Here is a 24,314-nt window from a genome sequence, read left to right as displayed (position 1 = left end):
TTTCTAGACTTCAAACTCACCACCCACCCCCATACAGATATGTTGCTCCTGCTGCCTCGCTGTACATTACATTTGGGATAGAACTAGGGATAAGCAGGCCCTGCAGTTGGCACCATATTACAATATTTCTGCCATAGTGCACCTAACCAAACACTGGACTTCAAAATGTTTCACATCTGTATTTAGGTGTGTGTCACAGTATCCAAGACTAAGAACTCAGGAAAACATAGGCTACAACTCTAATCCACCCTGGTCACACCAAAAACACTTCCTGATCCACAAAAACTGCACCCACTTTTGGATTAGCCCTTGCACATTTAGGCCTGAAAACCAAGACTGAAAAAGATTTAGCAATTTGATATGACGACAGATGCATAGGTTGAAAGAAATGTATTACTTTTTCGTTGTAGCTGCATGATCCAGCCATCAATTTAATTATTTGGGACCCTAGCCATTGTATTTTGATTGCAAGCCAGGTCTGCAATGGACTAAGGGGCCATAACTAACAATCAAATTGAAATATTTTTCCATGAATCTAGAAAAAGTAATGGTTTTCGTATATTTGTAAAAACCATGAAAACATTTAATACTGAACTTCAATATTGGACCATTCAGTTCTGTTCCTATTGGGCCATTTTTAATCCAATCAGAATTTTAGATTTAAGTACAGGTGTGGGACCTGTTATCCAGAATGCTCGGGACCTGGGGTTTTCTGGTTAATGGATCTTTCCGTAATTTGGGTCTTCATACTTCAAGTCTACTAGAAATTCATTTAAACATTAAATAAACCCAATAGGCTGGCTTTGCTTCCAATAAGGATTAATTATATCTTAGGGATCAAGTACAAGTGACTGTTTTATTATTACACAGAAAAAGGAAATCATTTTTAAAAATTTGGATTATTTGGATAAAATGGAATCTATAGGAGACAGCCATTCCGTAATTCGGAGCTTTCTGGATACCGGGTTTCTGGATAAGGGATCCCATACCTGTATTTGGATTTTTCTTTTGCTACGAATTGTCTGAAAAATTCAAATTTTTAGAGGTTTTAGAGGTACAGGTATGGGACCTGTTATCCAGAGTGCTTGTGACCTGGGGTTTTCCTGATAAGGGATCTTTCCATAATTTGGATCTTTATACCTTAGGTCTACCAGAAAATCATGTAAACATGAAATAAACCCAATAGGCTGGTTTTGCTTCCAATAAGGATTAATTGTATCTTAGTTGGGATCAAGTACAAGCTACTGTTTTAGTATTACACAGAGAAAGGAAATAATTTTTTAAAAAGTGAATTATTTGAATAAAATGGAGTCTATGGGAGATAGCCTTTCCATAATTCGGAGGTTTCCGGATAATGGATCCCATACCTGTATTCATATTTTTAGTGCATCGTTCAGAGCTTTTATATTCGGATCTTCTAATAAATGTAATGACATTCGTGGTTTTAGAGTTTGCGAGTTTAGTCGTGGTTTCAAAAACCTTAAAAACCACTAAAATCCGACCTTTAATAAATAAGTCTCCATGTTAAAGTTTCCTTTTAAAGTTTTGATTTTAAGGTGCCTCCATTATTTTGTTTAACCCCTGCAGTCTTTATTTGTAGATCATTTTTTAATAAAGGAAAAAAAAATCTTTTGCCTCCAGATAAGGTCAAAATCCTCTTTTTTATAATCATATTTCAGAAAGTTCAGTAAAAAAAACAGAGAGCTTTTGCTGTCCGTGTTCAATAACAACAGAAAGAAAAGCGTGCCAGATTGCATCAAAATAACCTAGATAGGAAATATGAAGTATTAAAGAGACTTAAATGCCCAATTATAATTTAGGAAAGCTTATCACTGGACCAAAGCATCAAGTCTGAAAGCCTTCATGGGTAAAAGTAATCTTTTAAAAAATCATTAAAATACAAAAATAGTGAATTAAAAGAAAGAGGGTATTAAACATCTTATTTTTGGATCTATTTACAGCCCAAAAAATTAATTTGCATAAGCCTCCTCCATTTGCAGGACGTGGATCAGCTTATGCAAATTAAGCAGTTTTAAGATGTTTCATTTTTGTCCCAATTTGCCTAATGAGCAATAGACATGCAAGTATTTATATGAGCAAATTAGGGAGTACAAATACTTAGCATAAAAACAGGTTTACAATTAAGCACCAGCGTGCCTCATGATGGATGTAATGCTGCCGCGGCCTAACGTCTTATTTCATAAACTGGGTCAATTGGCAACACAGCGCCTATATAGGAAATTGCCTATTTCAATGCAGTTTTTTTTTTAATTAGTGTCCTTAACTGTTTAATTGCACGTGTCCCAGTGCCCATTGCTTTCCTAGCAAGATTTAAATATTTATTTATTCCCAGGGCAAAGTTTGGTCATTTTAGCAAGGACAGACGCTGTTTATGCAAATTGAAAAATGGAGCCTACAATGGAGGGCAGATTTGTCCTTCTCAACTATATGTATATGATAATGAGAAAAAAATGTGCTACTTATTTGGTCTGAAATGTATTTTATTTCATTTGGAATTCTAATGTACGTATTATTTACTTATAACATCCCAGAGCAAATACAGGGGCCTTTTTTGAAGCACCCACTAATTTCTTTAAGGGGTGGTTTACCTTTAAGTTAACTTTTAGAGGGTTATTTACTAAACTCCGAATGCAGAAATCATGAAAAAAAATTTTTTAATAAAATCGGACTTGAAAAAATCACAAATTTTTCAGAATTTATTAAACCCCGAGGATGGAAAAGTCAGAATCTGAAAATCCGGCATCTCAGACCTCGATGTTGCTTATAACTCAATGATTTTTTGATGTGCGCTGGGTTTTTGGCAATGCCCCGAAGTTTTAGGAGTTTTTGGGCAAAATTCTGAGTTTTCATGTGAAAAATCCTAAAAAAATCTAGAAAATCAGATGAAAAATCCAAAAAAATCATGAAAATCTGATTTTACCCGTAAACAAAATTTTCGGGAACGTGTATTTACAAATAAGACCACAAAATCTGTGCGGATTTGGTCGGAATTTTTTTCAGAAAATATTGAGATAAATTCGGACTTTGATAAATAACCCCCTTAGTATGTAATAGAATGTCCAATACTAAGCAACATTTCAATTGGTGTTCATTATTTATTTTTTATCATTTTTAAATTATTTTCCTCCCTCTTTCCAGTTTTCAAAAGGGGTTCATTGACTCAATGCTTTGAAAAGTTACACATTTAAGAGGCACATTCATCAAAGGTCGAATTTCGAATTCTTGTGAGTTTTTTAAAACTCCCCATAACTCCCATAAATTCGACCAAATCTAAATTTATTAATAAAATTTTAATTTTTACAACTTGGATTAATTGAATCGACCCGAAAACTTGAATTAAATTTGATTTGAATTCAAATCGAATATAAAAATTGTGAATGTCAGGAAGGCTGCATACAACGCCATATGATCCCTGGACCTCTGCCATTGACTTAAACAGCAATTAGGCAGGTTTTAGGTGGCGAATAGTCAATTTTGAGAACTTGAAGTATGATAAGTCTCGAAAATCAAAATCTAATTTTTTTTAAAAACTCGAATTGAATTTGACTACCTCCCTCGTCGAATTTGACAGTTTTGACCATAAAAAAATTTTTTAATTAGAATTTTCAATTGATAAATCTACCCCTTATTGTTATGGCTACTTTTTTTATAACTTGTCTTTCTATTTACGCCCCCTCCTATTCATATTTCAGTCTTTTATTCTAATCAATGCATGGTTGCTAGGGTAATTTTGATCCCAGCAACAAGATTGCTTGAATTGCAAACTGGAGAGCTGCAGTATAAAATCTAAATTACATTTAAACCATAAATAATAAAAAATGAAAACCAATTGCAAATTGTCTCAGAATATCAATCTCTACATCAAACTAAAAGTTAACTCAAAGTTAAACAACCCTTTAATCCCAAACCCTCTTTCTTCCTTATACTCAATAATGTTTTAAGAATTGAGTATTGGGGTATTGGGCCTCTTACAGTACAGTTTTTATTCTGGAAATCTAAGGAGCTATTTCTAAGAAGGGTCAACATAGAGCTCCCCACAGTTCATACAAGTTACATATTACAGTTCTATTATTTTCTAAAGGATTTTTAGAGGTTTATATACAGAGAGATTTCTATTTTCACCATTTGATAAATGTGCACTTAAAATCTCATTCAACAGAGATTTGAGGAGTTTCCCTTTGGCGAGCGGAGGTGAATATGAATTTGTTCCCAATTTTTGACACCTGCGGCAATTTGTTAAAGTTTAATTTTTCTGGATGTGGCGAATATTCACGGCAGTTTCGCAAATTTATTCACTGGCGGCGAAATGTGGAAATTCACCGCAAATTCGCACCTGGCAAATAAATTCACCCATCGTTAGTGGCGAACACCATTTTCACTTTGTGGCAAATACGCCCCATAATGAAACTTTTTACATTTCTTACACTTCTTACATTATCCAACTGCGCATCCGATATTATATATTATTCTTTCTGTTTCTGAAAAATATTCAGCTCTTGTTCTTATTATTAACAATTTTATAGTGCAAGAGCAAATTTGTTTTCATGCACAGATCACTTCTGCCCTTTGCACCTAATGCTAGATAAAAAAAAATCTGGGGTGAGGTGTTGGCTTCCTTATCACTTGCATCCGGCAAGTACAGGTATGGGACCTGTTGTCCAGAGTGCTCAGGACCCGGGGTTTTTCGGATAAGGCATCTTTCTGTAATTTGGATCTTCATAGCTTAAATCTACTTGAAAATAATGTATATATAAAATAAACCCAATAGGATTGCTTTGCCTCCAATGAGGATGAATTGTATCATAGTTGGGATCAAGTACAAGGTACTGTTTTTATTATTACACAGAAAAAGGAAATCATTTTTAAAAATCTGCGTTATTTCACTCTAATGAAGTCTTTGGGAGATGGCCTTTTAGTAATTTGGAGCTTTATGAATAACAGGTGTCTGGATAACAAATACCATACCTGTATAAGTCACCCTTGCAGTCTTTGTCCTCCCTTTCCTCCAAATGCTCTGAAGGATAAGCAAGTTAGGGGGCGGTTGGGTTCCTATGTGCCTCCCCAACTCCAAAATGCAGTGCTGTATTCATAGGGGTGGCCGCAGGTCTCTGTGAATGTACATACAATATTATTTGCTTGTCTTTATTAAAGAAAAAACATTTAAAAATGAACAAGTGAAATACTTTTTAGTTCCCTTACAGATGATGAAAAATTAAATGTAATTAAATGAACTAAAGAACTAGGTGAATTTAAAATCAGGAATGGGTTCAGTAGGGATGGGCGAACGTATTCATGAATCTGTTCCAGGATATCTTCATGCAGTCTGTTTCAGTGGAAAAATCTTTCCCAGCAGATGTCATTCATCTGCCCCTTGACTTCCAAACATGAGCTGCCTTGAGCAGCTGGGAGAAAGGATATCTAGATGGTATTATATTGATGGAGATGCTGTTGCCATGTTTAGAACATGGCAACCTGGGAGCTTTCATACTGAATCTAGTGCCCTGACCTGGGAGGCAAATATCCCTATTTAACCTATGAGAGGAAGGGGATTGTGCAAACTCCGTTATGCTTTCTCATTCGTTTGGTTAAAATGATACTTTATGCTGATATTCTAAATATGGTAGATTATAATAACATATGATAAATATATTCTGCATTATATTATATAATTCTATTCTAATCACTATCATCTAATTATAGTGAAAAGAAGGCAGGAACTACTTCCAGAAATGAGTCATAAATTCAATGTGACCAGATGTGGGACCCTACATCACTATGCCCCAGACCTTTCAGCATAAGTAGCAGATATTCATCAGAAGTTTGAAAAATAGGCCCACTGGTAATCAAATGAAAAACATATTTTAAGTAATATGTAGTAGTAGTAATAGCACAGGTATGGGATCCGTTATTCGAATTATGAAAGGTTGTCTCCCATAGACTCAATTTTATACAAACAATCCAAAATTTTAAGAATGATTTCCTTTTTCTCTGTAATAATAAAACAGTACCTTGTACTTGATTCCAACTAAGATATAATTAATCCTTATTGGGATCAAAACCAGCCTATTGGGTTTATTTCATGTTTATACGATTTTCTAGTAGACTTAAGGTATAAGATCAAAATTATGGAAAGATCAGTTATCCGGAAAACCCCAGGTCCCAAGCATTATGGATAACAGGTCCTATACCTGTAGTAGTAGTAGTAGTAGTAGCATCAATATTCATGAAGCACAACATATTCCACAGCACTGTACAATAAATGGGTGTAAATATTAACCTACTCAAAGAATATAAAAGAAGTAGGAAAGTCAGATCAGCATAATTTAAGCTAGTGGCTAGGGATGTAGCGAACTGTTCTGCTGCAAACTAGTTTGCGCGAACTTCGACCGTTCGCGTCCGCCGAATGTTCGCGAACGTTTGGGAACGTTCGCATTTTGAGTTCGCGTTCGATCGTTCGACCATTCGACCATTCGAATTCCTTCGACCGCTAAAAATCGAACGATTTCCATTCGTTCGAACGATTGTAAGCATTCGATCGAATGAAAAGCATTCGATCGAATGGCTTCGATCGTTCGATTCGAATGAAAATCGGCGTTCGCGAACACCAAATCGGCAGTTCGCTACATCCCTACTAGTGGCACAAGAGCTGATGATCAATATTTGTAAAGCTGTTGCTGAGAAAGGCCAATGCGCTCCCATCCCTTTGCGAAGTGTGGAAGTGTGTAAATGCCATTAGCTTATATTAGAGGTATGTAAACTGCATTCATAGACAGAAAAGATCTACCAAATAGCTTATGATAGAAAACATAAATCCAAATGGCTTAAAGTTTACAGACAAACAGGCTGGTTGTTACTAAAGGGGAGATTTATTGGTTAAAGAGACTGACTCTTATAAAGTTAAAAAAAATGGCTTAAAGAAAGAATTGTTAAAGGGGAATATTTAGGGGTTAATTATGGCAGACTTTCTGGTTGCTGGTTCTGGTTTACCTGTATTTCAGTGTCCTCCTGTTCTTGTCTACACACTGCCCATTTAACTGAATTCCAGGTAGGGAAAAGAAAAAGACTAAAAACATATTGAATACAATTCTTTTTTTTTTTGCCCCTCACAGTGACCTTATTGACAAGGCCTTTTCAGAAAAATGACTGTTTTTTAATCAAGTGGTTTCCATTAATAGCTATAGCTATAGCTGTTTCTACTGGTGCTTTGGAATGGAAAAAAGAATGGTAAATACAGTATATATTCAGTCGTCCTTATTCTCGGTTGTTTGAATCCAGTTTCTTTTTCCAAAGTAAAAATATTTCTTTTGAAGTAAATAAGAATCAACCATTTAGGGTTAAATTGCCTTGGTATGAAGAAATTTGCATTAACAGATGTCCAAAGGGAAAAAAAAACATTATTGTCCTGCACACTTTACGTATTAAGCAATCAAATCATCATCATCATCACTAGTTGAGGTCATTAGAGGCTAATGTATGTTTGCAAGTGGTTGTAAATCAGGTTTATAGGGGGAAAAAATTGGATCAAAAGCCTGGTCACATCACAGTGATGACTTTAGGCCACTGGAGATTACTGACAGTCCTAAAGAGAAGCTACAAGAAGCTATTAAATAGGTGCAACAATTACTCTTATTTACAAAGGACCAACACAATTCATGATCAGTGGCCATCTGGATGGTCTTCATCTTACCCACACCGCAAAAGTGTGATCCAACCCTCCCGGGAGCAGTGGAGCACGCGTGTGCCATAAATAGAGGATGCGGCTGGAAAATTAGAGCAAAAAGTGATTTAACCCCCCCCCCCCCGACGTTTATACTCTTTAGGAGATTAATAATCTTTTAGCTGGAGAATTGACTGAAAATCTTCCCTGTAAAATAATGAACAGAGAAACATTTACTGATTAGTCTAATCCCAGATAATCTTATCTGGTGAACTCATATCAAGATATCCTATAAATCAGTTATGCTTTGCACAGGACAAAATATAATTGTTTGATATGCAGAAAACAAAGTCAAAAATGTACTAGATCACAGACTGTATAAAGGATGCCTTTCTTCAAGATTTCAGTGATACCTGCCTCAGATTTGTAGCTATGGCAGGTTTCCTTTCAACTCAAACAGCACAAATCCTGTAATGAAATGACCTAGTAATAAATACAAGCTGCTGAGCTCCTGTGTATCCTGCACAAGAAATATATCAATGGGGGAAATAAATGAATGGAATCTCCAGATTTCACTTACACTTACTCTATAGTGGAGTAAATGTGTATAAACAGACTGATTATGCATTGATATGATCATATAGATAGAGGGTCAGGCTGTTTAACATGGGAATTGCCAATATTTTGAACATTGAATATTTTTCCTAATCGCGAATAGTCAAATTCAGAACAAGATATTTCTGTGTTTTTTCTTCCTCCATGATGGTATTTCCCAAAAGGCCAGAAAAAGAATTATCTTACGGGTTGGCTCATTAAAATTCATTAGAAGTCTATGGGAAAATGGAAAATTGAATTAGGAGATATGTTTCTCTTTCTTAGGGTCAATTATGTAGACTGTAGCAAGTTTTCAGCCATTTATCGAAATCAAAAGGTGATCAGATGTCTTTTTGCCATGGTAGAAATGTTCATGTGAAGGTCTTAAGGTCTTAGGTACTTGGGAAAGATAGCACTAGTGAGTTGCAGGTAAAACATTTTTACGGAAACCAAAAGAAATGTCATGCAATGTGGAAATTAGTGTTCACACTCTTACTGAATAATGAAGTGTGTGCAGGGTCAAGGATTTGCAGAGAACAACAGAAAAGGACCAGCACTCCAATCTTATTATACACTTTTTATTTACATGCTACAAACAATGTTAAAGTAAGCAGCAAGTTAGTTGCAGGTAAAACTTAGTCCCTGTGTAAAATGTATAATGAAGCAATAGAATTCTTAATGAATCAGAGACAAGTTTAGCATAGGACTGGCCAGTTGTGATGGGTGAATTTATGCGCCAGCCGCAAATTCGAATTTGAATGTGAGATTCATCACACTTCGACCCTGGAAACAGTTCTAATTCGACTATTCTCCACCTAAAACCTGCCAAGCTCAAGTAAAAGTCAATGGCAGAGGTCCCTTGAACTATCTGAAGATGTTAATATAGTGATGAGCCAAATTTTTGCCAAGTTTTTGCCAACTTTCACTTCGTAAATTATGCCATAGACTCAAAAATCGAATTTATCAGAGTTTAAAAGAATTCACATTACTCTAAAATTTTACCTAAAATTTTACCTTTGATAAATAACCATCATAATATAAGTAATGATGATAATGTAAATATATATATATATGTGCTAATTTAAAGCCAAGGTAGCTGCCATTCAAGTAGAAACAGGGCTGTAAGGATCACATTATGTAGTAGATAGCAGGTAAGTTGTTTACAATACCTACAGAATCAAACCTTTCTCATATCAAAAAGGACCGTTGCCAAGGAATATTTTATTTTCTAGATATACAGATATAACCTTTAAATGAAAGAACTGGCCCAAAGAGGCCCACTTTTTAAGGTCACATTTTAGTGGTATTAGAGCTTTTTGAAACCATGATTAAACACGTTCTCTAAAACCAGAAATGTAGTGAAAAAGTCAGAGTAAAAAAGTATGAACTGGAAAAAATGCTGAACGAGGCACTAAAAATTCTAAAACCTTTAAAAATTTTAGTTTTTAGGAAATCACTAGTGAGAAAAAATTATAGAACCTCCAAACTTTGAATGGCTTTTACTTACTTTATTCAATTTTTTCATGTTCATTACACTTTATAAAACTTGAAATGTAAAAAAAAATATGATTCATGAAAAAAGGGAAGCCAAATGTTAGTTAATATCCCCCTTAGTATTAAATATCTCTTTTAATGCACCAAACCTATTCGAGTTATTTGTGGATTGTACCCCATGACACTTCTTTCATAGGCACTAGATTAATGTATGAATGCAACTTTATTTTTTGTTGTACAACCAATACATGGGCATTATGGTCAAGCAGTGTGTGTGCTCTCATAAATAGTCAGCCCTAAATCCCCAGGTGGACAAATCCCCTTACCCACTGTTAAGCACAGGAGCAGGCTGAGAAATCTTCATCACTGTTGTTCCTAGCCAACGCTCCAAGAATTATCCCATTCTTACTATCAGCTGCAAATTTTGGGCAACCGGATCTACCCATCATTTATATGAATGGCCTTAAGCATATCAAGTTGAAATTGGTTTCTTACGTGTTGTTTATAATCATGGCAGTTACTCTCAGATGAGTATGGAAGCCCCAATATCTAGTGATATACTTTAGCACACAGCTGGATAATCTTTTGCCAACAAGCAGGATAGGGATTACCTTGTTTTACATAATTACAGGTGTTTTTGGATTAAGTAAATATTCATTTGATATTCTCTTCTGGGTTTTGCACAGAATATATGCTTTTTTTATCATTTTAATCCTTTATATATATGCTCTATATATTTTTATAGAAGAAACTTGCCTATATATATGTATGTTTAGGGCTTTTTGATCCCTTGCAGCTCAGCTTTAAACTACTGAAATTAAGCTGATTCTGGTGCAACTTCTCAAATTAGGGTTTTAGCCACTAATATCTGGTCAAACAGGAAATTTGATGTGGGAGGAAGACTAGATTACCACGTCTAATTACGACAGACGATCTCCTATTATATGCAGAAGTGAAAGTCTTCTAGTTGGCATCCAGTTTCAACAAAAGCAGTTGTAGAAGGGTCCCAAATTAGAGACAGTATTTACACCATAGAAATGAGGAATGAGCTGCATATCCACTAGCATATGTGAAATTATTTCACATATTTGTCTATAGGTTGGTAACGGAACAAAGCAAATCTTCAGAACTGGAAGCATCTGTACCCCAGCCAATCAATGATTTGCACAGCCAAAATCCAACAGACCCTAGGATTTATAGAGGGAGTAATAAACGTTACATATTTTGCCCCAGATCTACAGTGATTTGTGTAGTAGGCCATTGTATCGATTATTAACAAGACCCCGAGCAGAAGTGCAAGAACTCTTTTGTTCGGTGTCTGGCTGCACCTTGTGCCAGAGGTACATAGCACAACAATAGTTTCTGCTGGCCGACCCTTTCCTTTCTGCTATAGGATTCCCTAACTTGCACATGTAAGGTAGGCGATGGATAAGGGGAATTCCTAAGTGCCACCCCCTGTCTGCCAAATGCAGATGGTGTAACCAGGTCTTCCTCCCACCACCATTTTGCTAATCCTGTTCCCTCTACCCATTGTATGTGCCATTGTGTCTTGTAATCCCTAGTCACCCATTTCCCCAGTCACCATCAATACCACCAACTGTGCCTTCTTGGCATCTTCATAATTCAGTTTTTTTATATGCTGAAGGTTTCATTTTGGACATGTTATGGCGCCCATGATCAGAATTTACCCTCTGCACATCCAATAGATTAAGATTATGGCTAGGGCCAGACATGGCCAAAACATATCTGATTAATATTTAAACATTGCTAGAGCAGTGAGTATGGTAGCTCCTATGTATAAGAATAAACTTGAATACAAAGATTAAAAAAATCTTATTGCTCAGATTAACCTCTGCCAATGTATTTTACACTGCATCTGAAGGGAATATGAGGCAACAGGAACAGGCTATAGCTGAAATTTCAGTTAGATAACTGAGCCATTTATATATGGGCCGCATTAATTTTTAAATACTTTTCTGGCATTCTGTGCATTGTTTCCTACTTTGAAATAGCACTGTCTTCTAAGGCACTTAATTCCAAGCCATGTTAAACTTTCTATAGGATATTTAAAGTGGCTATAAATGTTAAATAAATAACATTAATTTAACGGAAAATGATATATCCTATTGGTACCTGGGGCAATACCTGCATAATTAAATTTCCTTTCCCTCCAGTGCCTGGAATAAATTGTAATCGTCAGAGCCAAACAATAAACCCAAGCAATTCCAATGACAATTATCCTAAATGAAAGTTATTATTTTGCTAATCCCAGGAACAGCTTGCAACGGGAGATTTGGGTCTTTCTTTAATAATGTAAAGTTAATACGTAGTCCTCTTGTAATTATCTTTATCAGAAGGCCCTTGTTTAATCTGCATGTTTAGCAGAAAAAGGACCAAATCAAAAAGAGATCTGCTTTAGAGCAGTTGGTGTAAGCTGTTTGTAAATCGTTTGCATAAACAGATGAAGCGGGGAATTGCAATCCAGGTGCAAGATCTGGAATCACATAAACTGATGCTATTAGGGTGCATGCAGTATGGGGTTATGCAGCGCAATCTTTCTCTTTCTTTACATGGTGAGAACACATGGCACAGAGCTTGGAAGTCTGACCTGTGACATTAATGATTTCAGCAGGGGTGATTTTAGTGCAAGTACAATGAGCTTAGATCTACAACAGATTTTGGATGTAAGTACTTTGATCTTCCACTGCAGAGTATATGAACCTACGGCCTTGCAGATGACTACTCTTTTAACTCTTTCAGAAATGTTAAAAAGTAGTGATGGGCGAATTTGCGCCGTTTCGCTTCGCCGAAAAATTTGCGAATTTCGCGAGAAATTCGCGAAACGGCGAAAAATTCGCGAAACGGCGCCGGCGTCTCGTTTTTGACGCCGGCGCTCGTTTTTTCGACGCCGGCGGCCGTTTTTGGCGCCGGCGCCCGTTTTTCCCGAAAAATTTTTTTTGACGCCGGCGAATTTTTGCCGCAAATTTTCGCGGGCGTTTCACAAATTTATTCGCTGGCGGAGAAACGTGCAAATTCGCCGCAAATTTGTGCATGGCGAATAAATTCGCCCATCACTATTAAAAAGTTGTAGTCCAACAGCAGCTGGAAGACAGCATGATGCACTTACTTAGTACAGACACCCTACAAGAAAAGGGAAACAACATTATTATTCACGGACACTAATAAATACAAATATCTATTCCCTTAAATAATTACTGAGATTGCAAACCTTTAATTTGTCCTTATTTGGGGGCTACAATCCAAAATGGCAAGCATATCAGAAAGTGTGTGAGCTTTTAGACAGAGCATTACTGGGCATTAGGGCAGCCATCAGGGGGGAGATTTGTAGGGGGCCACACTTACTTGATTATCCGGGCCCCTTTGTGAGAGCTGCTCACTTTGGGAAGGCATGGACGTTTAAGGGGCACTGGCCACCAATTTTCTTATAATGTGGGGGGGGCTGGCCACCAATTTTTTTTTCTCTTGTGGGGTCCTAGCCACCAATATTTTTTAATGGGGGGTCCCTGGCCACAAATGTTTTTTTATGGGGGGCCCTGACCACCAATATATTTTTATTAACATGTGGGAACCCTAGCCACCAATATTTTTTTTGTTTTTTTACTGTGTGGTGGGGGGCGGACCTGTGGGTTGGGGAGGGCAGACCTGTAGGTGGGGCTTGCGGTGGGCGCAGCCCAGGTGGCCGAGGACATTTTGTCGTATGGGGCCCTGCGATTTCTGATGGCGGTCCTGCTGGGCATGATCAGAAAGGTAACATTAGATTGATAAAGGTATAAATAATACAAATTTTGGCGCAAGTTCTATTTTTCAACAGGTGGCCATAAAACAACAATATGGAAATGAGGTGAAAAAAATTGTTAGAAGTTTGTTTTACTTTCTGGATGCACCAAACCCTGATAATCGGGGTTCTGCCAAATCCCAAATCCTCTTCCTTGGATTTGGCAAAAAAAACAGAATCCTCCAAGAGACTGGAAATTAACAGTTGGAAATTGCTGGTGTGGATGCTGTTTTAGGGCTTGAATTTGGTTCAGCTAGGCTCTTGGATTAGTCCAAATCCGAATCCTGCTGAAAAAAGGACTGGATTTGGTGGATCCCTACCTTATTTCTTCAAAACAGTGTGTACCTCAACCAATCACAGTTGTAAAAACAATTACCACTCTAATCTATTTCCATACAGACTGATCCATGGTGAGTGACAATTTAGCCTACACAAAGGCAAACAAAAAATATGAAAAATATATAAATTTGAAAAATATATATTATATGTATCTTTATATATATTTCATATTCTTTGTTTGCCTTTGTGTGGGCTTTATTGTCACTCACCATGGATCAGTCTGTATGGATACTTAAAGTGGTAATTTGTTTTCATAACTGTGATTGGAACAGTCTGTATGGAAATAGATACTTGGAGTGGAATGTTTAGGGGTGCCCATGAGTAAGTGCCCCAATAGGCAGGAAACGCGACAGGTCTTCATCTGTATGTCCTAATAAATGGCTTTGAATTTTTAATCACTTTTTGGTAAATCTCTTTCTGGAGTAAACTCACACTTTCAGCTGTGGCTCTATGTATGGCTTTACTTACTGGTGTTATCCAAAGAACCCACTCAACTCTGATCTACTTCCAGCTGTCAATCTGTGGTTTCCATGGACATGTCTGTGTATTGTGAAAATAAAAAACTTATTTTCATATATATTCCCCAACCCCCATGACCACAGCAATATGGAGATGTCAAAAATATATATTAAATTCCATGTACTAGAGCAGTAAATGCCTCATCTGAATACTGGAATCTCAGTGGCACACTTCCTGTGGATTCCGGTAGCCTAGTACATATACTTTGCATGGACTCGTCTGTCCCATTTATTCCTACATGGGAAAATAGAGGGGACTATCAACTTATTAGAAGGCTCTAGGATAGATCATGTTTAATATTTAAATAAACAATGGACACCATTAGAACTTTTTTTGGAAACATGAAGAAAAAAAAAACTTTTTATTGTCAGCTCTTGTTTTATTAACAATAATAAATGAAATATCCCAGTATTTAATATTCAATAGAATGAGTCTGCATATTTGAAAAAAATATGGTGTTGATTTTAACCTGGGTTAAAAAGAGAAAAAAACATAAGAATTTAAAAAAACATGAGATCTAAATTGGCCAAATTAGGCCTTCCCTGTGACAAAATATTTTGGTCACCCAAGGGTAAAGTACATTGCAGTTCTAATGCAGGTCACCTGAGTTGTTTGGGGTTAAATGAAATCCTTTCCTTTTCTGATGGTGTTGGTAATATTAGTACCCCCTATTGGGGTCTGGTAGTTATGTGTCAGAATCAATCAGACATGAATGGAAAGGAGGAGTTTTAACTCTCTGTGTTAGGTCCCTATATGCCATTCACTAATAGACAAAAGGTCCCCTCAACAGATGTAAAGTTAAGTGAAATCTGTCATTCTGGACGAAAAAGGAATGACCACAGGGAGCTGGCTGGGGAGGAGGGAGGGAGACAGGGGAGGTGCCGTGAGGTTAGAGCCAGGGAATTTATCAGATTGGGGGAGTTAGAAATTAGTGCCAATTAATCCTTTGGGATTGCAAGGGAGGAGGTGGGACCCTGTCCATGCCCTGTGTGAGGGGCATGTCCAACAGATAATTGAGGCTGGGGAGCTACATAAAACCCCCAAGAGAGTCCTGGCTTCTTCCATACTGCAGATCAACTAGAAGGAGAAAGTAGACTTACAATAACTGAGACATGACCGGGCGAGATGACATCTCAGAAGCAAAATCAAAGGGGAAGATCCTGGCACCCAGTGTGGGAAATGAGAAACTGGGGAGGTTCCATGGACCTGCAATGAGATCCAAAAGTTTTGCCATCACTGACCTGCTTGGTCTGGAAACAGAGTTGCAGCCCCCATCAGTATCTCTGCCCAGCTGTGAGGGTCGAGGAGCCAGTCTAGGTGGGGTAGCCCTGTCGAATGGCTCTTTCCCACTTGGGCTGAGCTTTCTGTGCGGCTTTGCATCTCAGCAGCCCCCTGGGACTACATGCCTTCTCCCAACTCATATCCCTTTTCTACAGCCCAGGGCGGACCACCAGTATCTCCACGCGTCAGACAAGCACAAGGAAAACATCTCAGGTAACATCGAAACTTTCCTTTCTGCATATGACCAAAACGTTGATATTCATCTTAGAGGCACTTCAAGTATAAAGAATTTTATTTTTTTAATCAAGTTTCTGGGTTGTTATTATTATTATATATCTATTTTTTTCTATGAATGAATAGTATACCCTTATCACTGACTAAAGCAAAATAGTACGTCTAATTTCCAAAAATAAGTAATAATAAAATGATCAAATAATAAAAAGAGACGCATATAGTACAATTCCAAAGATTCTGTACATGAACATTGCCATAGAATTTAGTTGAGGGAGGCTGGCAGACCCCAGCAGGAGAAAGTTACAGGGAGCAAATGGAAGGCTTATAAGTGAGCTGTCCAGCTTAAAGGACTCTTTGGTGGTGCTGAATAAGCACTTGGACATCCCTTTCTCTTTCCTTAATGCACACTTGGTAATCTCAGCTTCCTTGTTAATGATCAGATTTAGAATTGTCTCTTTTTCAACAGTTGTTGTAGTAAAGTGATATAACAAACACATATACACATATATACATGCACCCCCTTTACTGCACGCTGCAACGTTTTACAAATTGCTGTTTTATTCATAGATGATGACAGTATACTGGGGGATAAAAATGATCTGAAGGCATCCAGCTCCCAATCCAAAAGAAAGAAAAGAAGACACAGGTAACACAAAAAATGCACCTTGTTGGAATGTTTAAAATATGTTATTTTAGTAAGAATTCTAGGACTAGAAGTATTTCCCAATAGCTAGATAACAACCAGTTATGCTCAGTGGTAGTTATTATTTATAAGTTAAAACATAAAGCCAAAATGTTTACCTAGAACAGAGTGTTACTTTATATATCTGGATAATTAATCAAATCTGCATATTATTTGGCACAGAATATTTCAAATATATCTGTCAATGAATTTGAATTTCTTTTCATTTTTCCTTAACTGTAACAATAACTGGTGAGAAAGTTATTTGGCGAGGCTGACTATCAGTAATAGCTAAACGTGCGCTTTTTCCTACAGGACTGTGTTTACTGCTCATCAGCTGGAGGAATTAGAAAAATCTTTCAATGAAGCTCATTATCCGGACGTTTATGCCAGAGAAATGTTAGCACTAAAGACAGAGCTCCCTGAGGACAGAATACAGGTAGACTGACTTTTTCTTTAATAAGTAAGGCAATCATCAGTTAGCTTAGGACTGTGGCCATGCTGATTATGATTTCATTAATTAAAGTTTGTTTAATTTTGAAGACAACGCTCCCATTTGATTCTTCCCCCCATGCCATGTCACACTATTAATTTGCATTGTATGGAATGATACAATTCCAATATCATCCATAGAAATTAACGTTTTAAGTAAAGCACTGATATCAGCATGTACATAAACAGAATTTTAATTCTCCTAGGAGAACAGTCCCATAAAGCATTATGCCTTAACACATAAACAAACAAAGTGTATTATGAGCATTTTGAGGATTTTTTGGCATCACTTTGGTACAAAGAATATATAAAAAGCATATCTGTTAACTCTGAGTCCTGTAGAGTGATTTATACAACAATTATAATATAAAGCCATATGCAATTCTTTCAACCTGGTAGTTCAATGAACAGAATACACGGCATATGTTGTGGTTCATGCAGGTCCCCAACCTGAGCCACATTTAAATGTAAAAAAGAATTGGGGAGCAACACAAGCATGAAAAAGTCCATGGGAATGTCAAATAAGGACTGTTATTGGCTGTTTGGTAGTCCCTATATGGACTGGTAGACTACAGGAGGTTCTGTTTGTCAGTACACTTGGTTTCTATACAACCAAAACTTGCCTCCAAGCCTGGAATTCAAAAATAAGCACCTGCTTTGAGGCCACTGGGAGCAACATCCAAGGGGTTGGTGAGCAACATGTTGCTTGTGAGCTACTGGTTGGGGACCACTGATGTAGGTTACATTGTGGTTACATTCAGTATAGCTTTATCTCATATAGAAATAAAGGCTAATTATCATTCTGGGCTTCTTGTTGCAGGTCTGGTTCCAGAACAGAAGAGCTAAGTGGAGGAAGCGTGAGAAGTGCTGGGGGAGAAGCAGTGTTATGGCAGAATATGGTCTCTATGGAGCAATGGTGAGACACTCCATTCCACTACCTGAATCCATCGTCAACTCAGCCAAGAATGGACTTGTAGGTTCCTGTGCTCCATGGCTTCTCGGTAAGCACTTTTTTTACATTAAAGACGATTTCAAAGTTTTGACATACACACTCCTCTTCCCCGGTGGTGTAAAGCACAGAGCCAATAATGAGACATTTGCTATAATCAATCTTGTGCTGTGAAAACCAATGTCTGCTCCATGGACACAATGTCTGTGTAACTGCACATTATTAGTGGTAGTCAACATATATATGTCCAGTTACAGAGTTTGCATGGATAAGGTGATATGTATACCTTATTAAAAGATACAAGTGATGAGATCTGGTGCAATTCCGCCAAATATTGTTGATCTTCAACCAAACATTTGGATCCTATAAGGAGCACTTCTTTTTCCAATTACATATACGTATATACACCAGGATTTTTCATACTGAGAAATTACCATCAAACCAATAGAAGCAAATTTGACTGACTACAGCAAATTGATTTTGGCAAATTTTTCATTTTGTCCTGTATTATATAACTGAAAGATTTTGTTGCGCAGATGCCACTTTTTTCCTTTTGTGTGAATGAAACCGGCAACTTTAACCCTAAGTAGGTACATGTCTATGTCTTCACAGGGATGCACACAAAGTCTGTTGACATAACCAGGAAAGCGGACGCCGATGACCCTGCAATAGAGCGTTCCAAGGGAGATGATTTCACAAGCCGACATTCTGAATCCCACAGAAGCCCACAGCAACAGAGCAACTCAATGGACATTTCAGAAGAGAGAGCCATTGATCTCTCAAGCACGGCAAAACAAGAGAACCAATCTAGCGTGAGACACAACTCCATTAGAGACAGTCAGAGCAACCTTACTGACAGTGAGCACTGAACAGGGTGGTACTTAGCTCGGACGAGAAGTCGATAATGAGAAAAAAATGGGTGCTCTGCTGATGATAAAACATCAAACAATCATGGACACTCATTATTGTAGAATTATTTTGATATTATCAGATTTTTTAATGCATTTTTTAAATTTTTTATTGAAAGAATTTTCAGGTCAGAGATCAATTTATTGGTGCATAATATAAACAGCTGCAGTTGGAATGAAATAGCAATAGCATATTAAAGGCTATATTTAATTAAGGCTGCTGTACGCCATTCAGTATGTTTGGAGGAACGAAGGGCAACTGTCTGTTAATAACGGCAATTGGACATTGGTCAGAAAGGGCGAGCGTTAGATGGGGGTCCTAACGATGCAGGAACACAACATGTTTCAGGCTACACAGGCACTTTCTCAAGTGTTTAACCAATATGGCTGTATAGCTCAAACATACTGTGTGATTAACAGTATCTGTGTACTGGTACCTCCTTTCCACACTTATTTATGCTACTGTTGTACTAGTACTCCCAGCATCCCCTGGCATCTTTCTGATAACAATTTAATCTCCACTCCAACCCAAGTCAATTTATTATTATCCTCATATTTTTCGGATACAAAGGCGGTGGTTTTTTTTTCATGTCATTTGTCTATGGAGCTCTGTAAACTCTCTACAGCTTTGAACTCGCTATATACAGTATCACAGTTCAGTTAAAGCCTTCCTATTACACAGTTAGAAAATATTGAATTTGTTATTCTAATACAAAACATGTTTTACACTTAGGGGGTTATTTACTAAACCCCCGAATGCATAAATCTCGAAAAATTTGTGATTTTTTTTTTCCATAAAATCTGACTTTTAAAAAATCACAAATTTTTCGGAATTTATTAAACCCAGAGGATGGAAAAGTCTGAATTAGCAAATCCAGCACCTGTCGAGGCTGCATATAAGTCAACGGGAGAAGTCCCAATGAATTTTTTATGTGCACTGGGTATCATGCAATACCCCGAAGTTTTCAGGCAAAAAAAGCGTAAGAAATTGACATTTCTGGGTGAAAAACCTGAAAAAATTGTGAAAATCGAATTTTTTCCTGCAAAGCTAATTTTCGGAAAAAGTAATAATAAATAAGTGTAGAAAATGTTGAGATAAAATCTGACTTGTACCTTGTACTTGATCCAAACTAAGATATAATTAATCCTTATTGGAAGCAAAACCAGCCTATTGGGTTTATTTAATGTTAACACGATTTCCTAGTAGACAAGATAGGAAGATCCAAATTACAGAAAGATCTGTTATCCGGAAGCCCCCAAGTCCCAAGCATTCTGGATAACAGTCCCAATACTGTACAACTTTTTTGCTCCATAATTCAGTGCGTGCACAAATAATTTGAAATAAATCAAAGAAACAGAAATACAATTCATGAAAATAATTTTATTGAAAAATAAGTGCCAGGCCTTCCAGATAAAGATGTAGCTCTGACATAATATATTCGTTCCAGCTCCTGTTGTTGTTTTATATGTTTCCATTAAGCTCAGATAACAGCGGACATTGGTACTGTGACTTTAAGTGGATGCAGTGTGCAAATGTTACATACAGTATATAAGATACGTGCCCCTACTGTCCCATCTCATTATTTCTATTTCTAGTTCTAAAAAAAAAATCTATATTTTGTAAATAAATAATAGCACATGTTTTGTAATTATCTTAATGGTTTGTAAAATATATTGTAATAATGTTGGGCTCTTTTCATAGCCTTTTCACGGTTATGTCTTGAACAAGCACTTTGGTAACTGGGATTTACCAAAATAATGTTTGGTATATTTGATCCTATATTTATTATGTATAGAGCAATAAAACTTTTCCAGATGTAACGTTTCCGTGCAGAATCTGTTTTGCCGTCATTGATAAAGCAGTGGTTTTCAATCATGAAGACAAGAAAATTGACAGGCAGCAGCAATGAATTTGAATTAAGGATGCACAGAATCCACTATTTTGGATTCGGCCGAACCCCCAAATCCATCGTGAAAGATTTGGCCGAATACCGAACCCAATCTGAATCCTAATTTGTTTATGCAAATTATGGGTGGGAAGGGGAAAACATTTGTAACTTCCTTGTTTTGTGACAAAGTCACGTGATTTCCTTCCCCGTACCTAATTTGCATATGCAAATTAGGATTCAGATTCGGTTCAGCCGGGCAGAAAGATTCAGCCGAATCCAAATCCTGCTAAAAAAAGGCCAAAACTTGACCGAATCCTGGATTCGGTGCATCCCTAATTTGGATATTGGTTGGTCTCTGGCAATGAAAATATACACCGGCGATGTCACTCAATTCTTCATTAGCTGCTTATTTCCTATTCTCTCTCTCATGAGGAATTCCTCCTACTTATGCTGGACAGTCTGCACACCATATATATATATATATATCATTTCCCACTTGTCCTAAACTGTCTTTATATCTATAAGTGATGGGCGAATTTATTCGCCAGGTGAGAATTTGCAGTGAATAAATTCGCAAAAACGCAGTGAAAACGAACGCCGGCATCAAAAACGAGACGCCCGCGCCGTTTTGCAAATGTTTCACCCTTTTGCGAATTTCACTGGGAAATTCGCATATTTATCTGCGAAACGCCCCAAATTCGCCCATCACTAATATCTATCCATCTCCCTGTTTTATTCATAGGGCTTCTACTCTACCTATAATTCATGTTTCTATTTACTGTGTCAACATTTTAAGGATTTGCCATGGATGAGAGGCTAAACCTGCAATGTCAGAAGTGCAGACTTTAAATCACAATTCAGGGGGTTCCTTGGGACATTGCAGGGTACAGTAACACAATATTGCATTAAAACTGCACAAATAGATCAACATTCTATATTAACATTTGTTGTGGGGAAATTGTAGATTACTGTGTCAAAATATAATAGACAAATAACCTTTAGGGTTTTATTTGCTAAACCTTCAAAAATCTGGATGAGGCTTTTCAGGTAAAGGCATTAGAAAAGAAGAACTATGCTATAAACAGTACAAATAAAACATGCATATCAGTAAACCTTATTGGCAGGCTGGGTTTGGAGACACTTCCAAAGCACTTACATGCTCAACAACCAAAACATAGTCCAGGTATGGGACCTGTTATCCAAAATGCTTGGGACCTGGGGTTTTCTGGATAAGGGATCTTTTATTTGGATCACCACACCTTAAAGGGGTGGTTCACCTTCAAACAACTGGTTGTTTTCAGATAGATCACCAGAAATAGTGACTTTTTCCAATTACTTTCTATTTTCTATGTGTCACCGTTTTTATAATATTGAAGTGTAAAGTGTCATTTTTCACCTTCTGAAGCAGTTCTGGGAGGGGGGTCGCCGACCCTGTAAACTGTAATACATTTAGTTGATACATTTCTTATCTTTGTCCCTGCTGAGCAGAATCTCTGGGTTTCATTACAGGCAGCTGTTAGACTTGATACAATAGTTGCTAATACTCCAGAGATATTGCTGAGAAATGTATAAATTAAATGTTGCAAAATTTTAACAGTTTAGAGTCTGCGCCTGAATTACTGAGCTGCCAGACTGAAACACCAGAGACACGAACATTCAACTTAGATTTTGGAAAAACAGTCAAAAATAAATGATGGAAAGTAATTGAATTCTGGGGAACAATCTAAAAACAACTGAACTGGCCTATTATCCAGAATTCTCAGGACCTGGGTTTTTTTTGGATAAGGGGTCTTTTATAATTTGGATCTCCACACCTTAAAGGGGTGGTTCATCTTCAAGGTGAACAACCAATGTAAACATTAAATAAACCCAATAGTATTGTTTTGCCCCCAATATTTTTTTTTTTAATCCCCTGGCCACCAATGTATTATTTTAATATTCTGTAGGCCCATGCCACCAATTTTTTTTTTAAAAAATATTTTTTGGGGCCCCAATTTTTTTTAACTTGTAAGGGGGGGCCTGGCACCAATGTTTTTTTTAAAAAATATTTTTTTGGGACCCCGATTTTTTTTAACTTGTAAGGGGTCCCTGGCGCAAGTGCTTTTTTAAAAAAAACTTTTATGGGGGGGCCCTAGCGCCAATGTTTTTTTTTTAAAACTTATAAGAGGGCTCTGACCATCAATAGCTTTTTATAATTTGTGTGTGTGGAGGTTCCTTTTTTAGCACTGATGTCTGTGTGGTCTTTTAACTGTGATGTGGAGTGGGCGGAGTCTGGGGCAGGTCTTGATCAACAGGGTGGGAGGGGCCCAGGGTGCCCCGAAAATATTTTTGTACGGGGCCCCGTGATTTCTAATGGCGGGCCTGGCACAAACAGAGCGAACATTGTTAGTTTAGACAACAGGACACTCCACAATCAACTGCTGACGTCTAGTTAAAAAGACACAAGAAAAGCGTAATTAGACAGTCAGAACAATTCAGGCGCTCAGAAAGCTTTCCAGCTGAATCTTCTAGCCAACTTGTAAGTGAATAAAGCACAAATGGTTTATTAATTGAAATCTGGGTAATTCCCACTTGGAATGAATCCCAATAGAGAGCAACACATGGCCTGCATACTAATGGGCTGACCCATCTGCCTTTGGAATTGTTCAGTTCCACAGTAGAAATATCAGACAAGCAAACACATTGGATGAGAGATGTTCTGTGTTTCAGGTGCATCCGTGGGCTCTTAGTGCACCACCAGGCACTGTATGAAGCAACATAAAGCACATTCCCTCACAGCCATTCTTAATGAGCAGACCTTTCTGAGTCCAGATATTAGTAGTGATGGGCGAATTTCCTGTGAAATCCGCGAAACGGCGAAAAAAATTGTGAAACTCGAAAATTGACGCCCACCAAAAGTTGGTGTTTAAAGTCAATGAAAAGCATTTGACGCCTGGAGATTTTGACGCACGGGAGTTTTCAGACGTGTGTCCCAAATTTTTTAACGCCAGCGAATTTTTGCGGGTGTTTCACAAATTTCTTCACCGGGGGTGAAGCATGGAAATTTGGAACGAATTCATGCCAGGCAAATTTATTCGCCCATCACTGGATATCAGTTAAAATTTGGATCTGGGGGATGGGAGTGGAGGGGGGGATGGGAGTGGAGGGGGGGATGGGAGTGGAGGGGGGGACCCTGTGGAGGAAGCCCTGGTGGGCCTCGGACCCTCCAGTCTCACCCTGCTTCTAAATGAACACAAAGGGGGGAATTCAATAAAGAGCGACTTTTCGCCAGTGAATGCTCTGCCAGGTTAAAATTCGTTACCACTAAGCCAATTCACTAGAAAGTTCACTGCAAAGTTGCGTCTCAGCAGCCGAACGCTGGCGAAGTTTCACTTGCAGTAATTCGTCAGCTCGAGCATTCTTAGCGATCTTGTGCTAGTGTTCAATTCTGCCTAGCGAAACTTCGTTAGTAATGATGGG

The 24,314-nt window shown here is 37.5% G+C and overlaps 1 protein-coding gene across 1 annotated transcript; it reads left to right on the top strand.

The window, feature by feature from the left end:
* The first annotated feature begins 15,448 nt into the window (after positions 1-15,448).
* On the top strand, positions 15,449-20,069 carry vsx1.S (visual system homeobox 1 S homeolog). The gene is made up of 5 exons (XM_018265130.2): positions 15,449-15,914; positions 16,503-16,581; positions 16,933-17,056; positions 17,930-18,110; positions 18,671-20,069. Exons 1-5 carry the CDS (start codon positions 15,533-15,535, stop codon positions 18,925-18,927), a joined length of 1,023 nt encoding a protein of 340 aa, XP_018120619.1. The 5' UTR covers positions 15,449-15,532; the 3' UTR covers positions 18,928-20,069.
* The last annotated feature ends 4,245 nt before the right edge of the window (positions 20,070-24,314 follow it).

Source organism: Xenopus laevis, chromosome 5S (genome assembly GCF_017654675.1).
Source record: "Xenopus laevis strain J_2021 chromosome 5S, Xenopus_laevis_v10.1, whole genome shotgun sequence".
Lineage (NCBI taxonomy): Eukaryota > Metazoa > Chordata > Amphibia > Anura > Pipidae > Xenopus > Xenopus laevis.
Note: the sequence above shows the minus strand (reverse complement) of the source record. Positions and strands in the feature narration are given on the sequence as shown.

Bases quoted from the DNA above. Each gene is read 5' to 3' on its own strand.
- vsx1.S (XM_018265130.2), top strand. From the start codon at position 15,533: ATGACCGGGCGAGATGACATCTCAGAAGCAAAATCAAAGGGGAAGATC. The intron at 16,582-16,932 runs GTAACACAAAAA...TTTTTCCTACAG, and splicing joins AGAAAGAAAAGAAGACACAG to GACTGTGTTTACTGCTCATC. The intron at 17,057-17,929 runs GTAGACTGACTT...TTCTTGTTGCAG, and splicing joins TCCCTGAGGACAGAATACAG to GTCTGGTTCCAGAACAGAAG.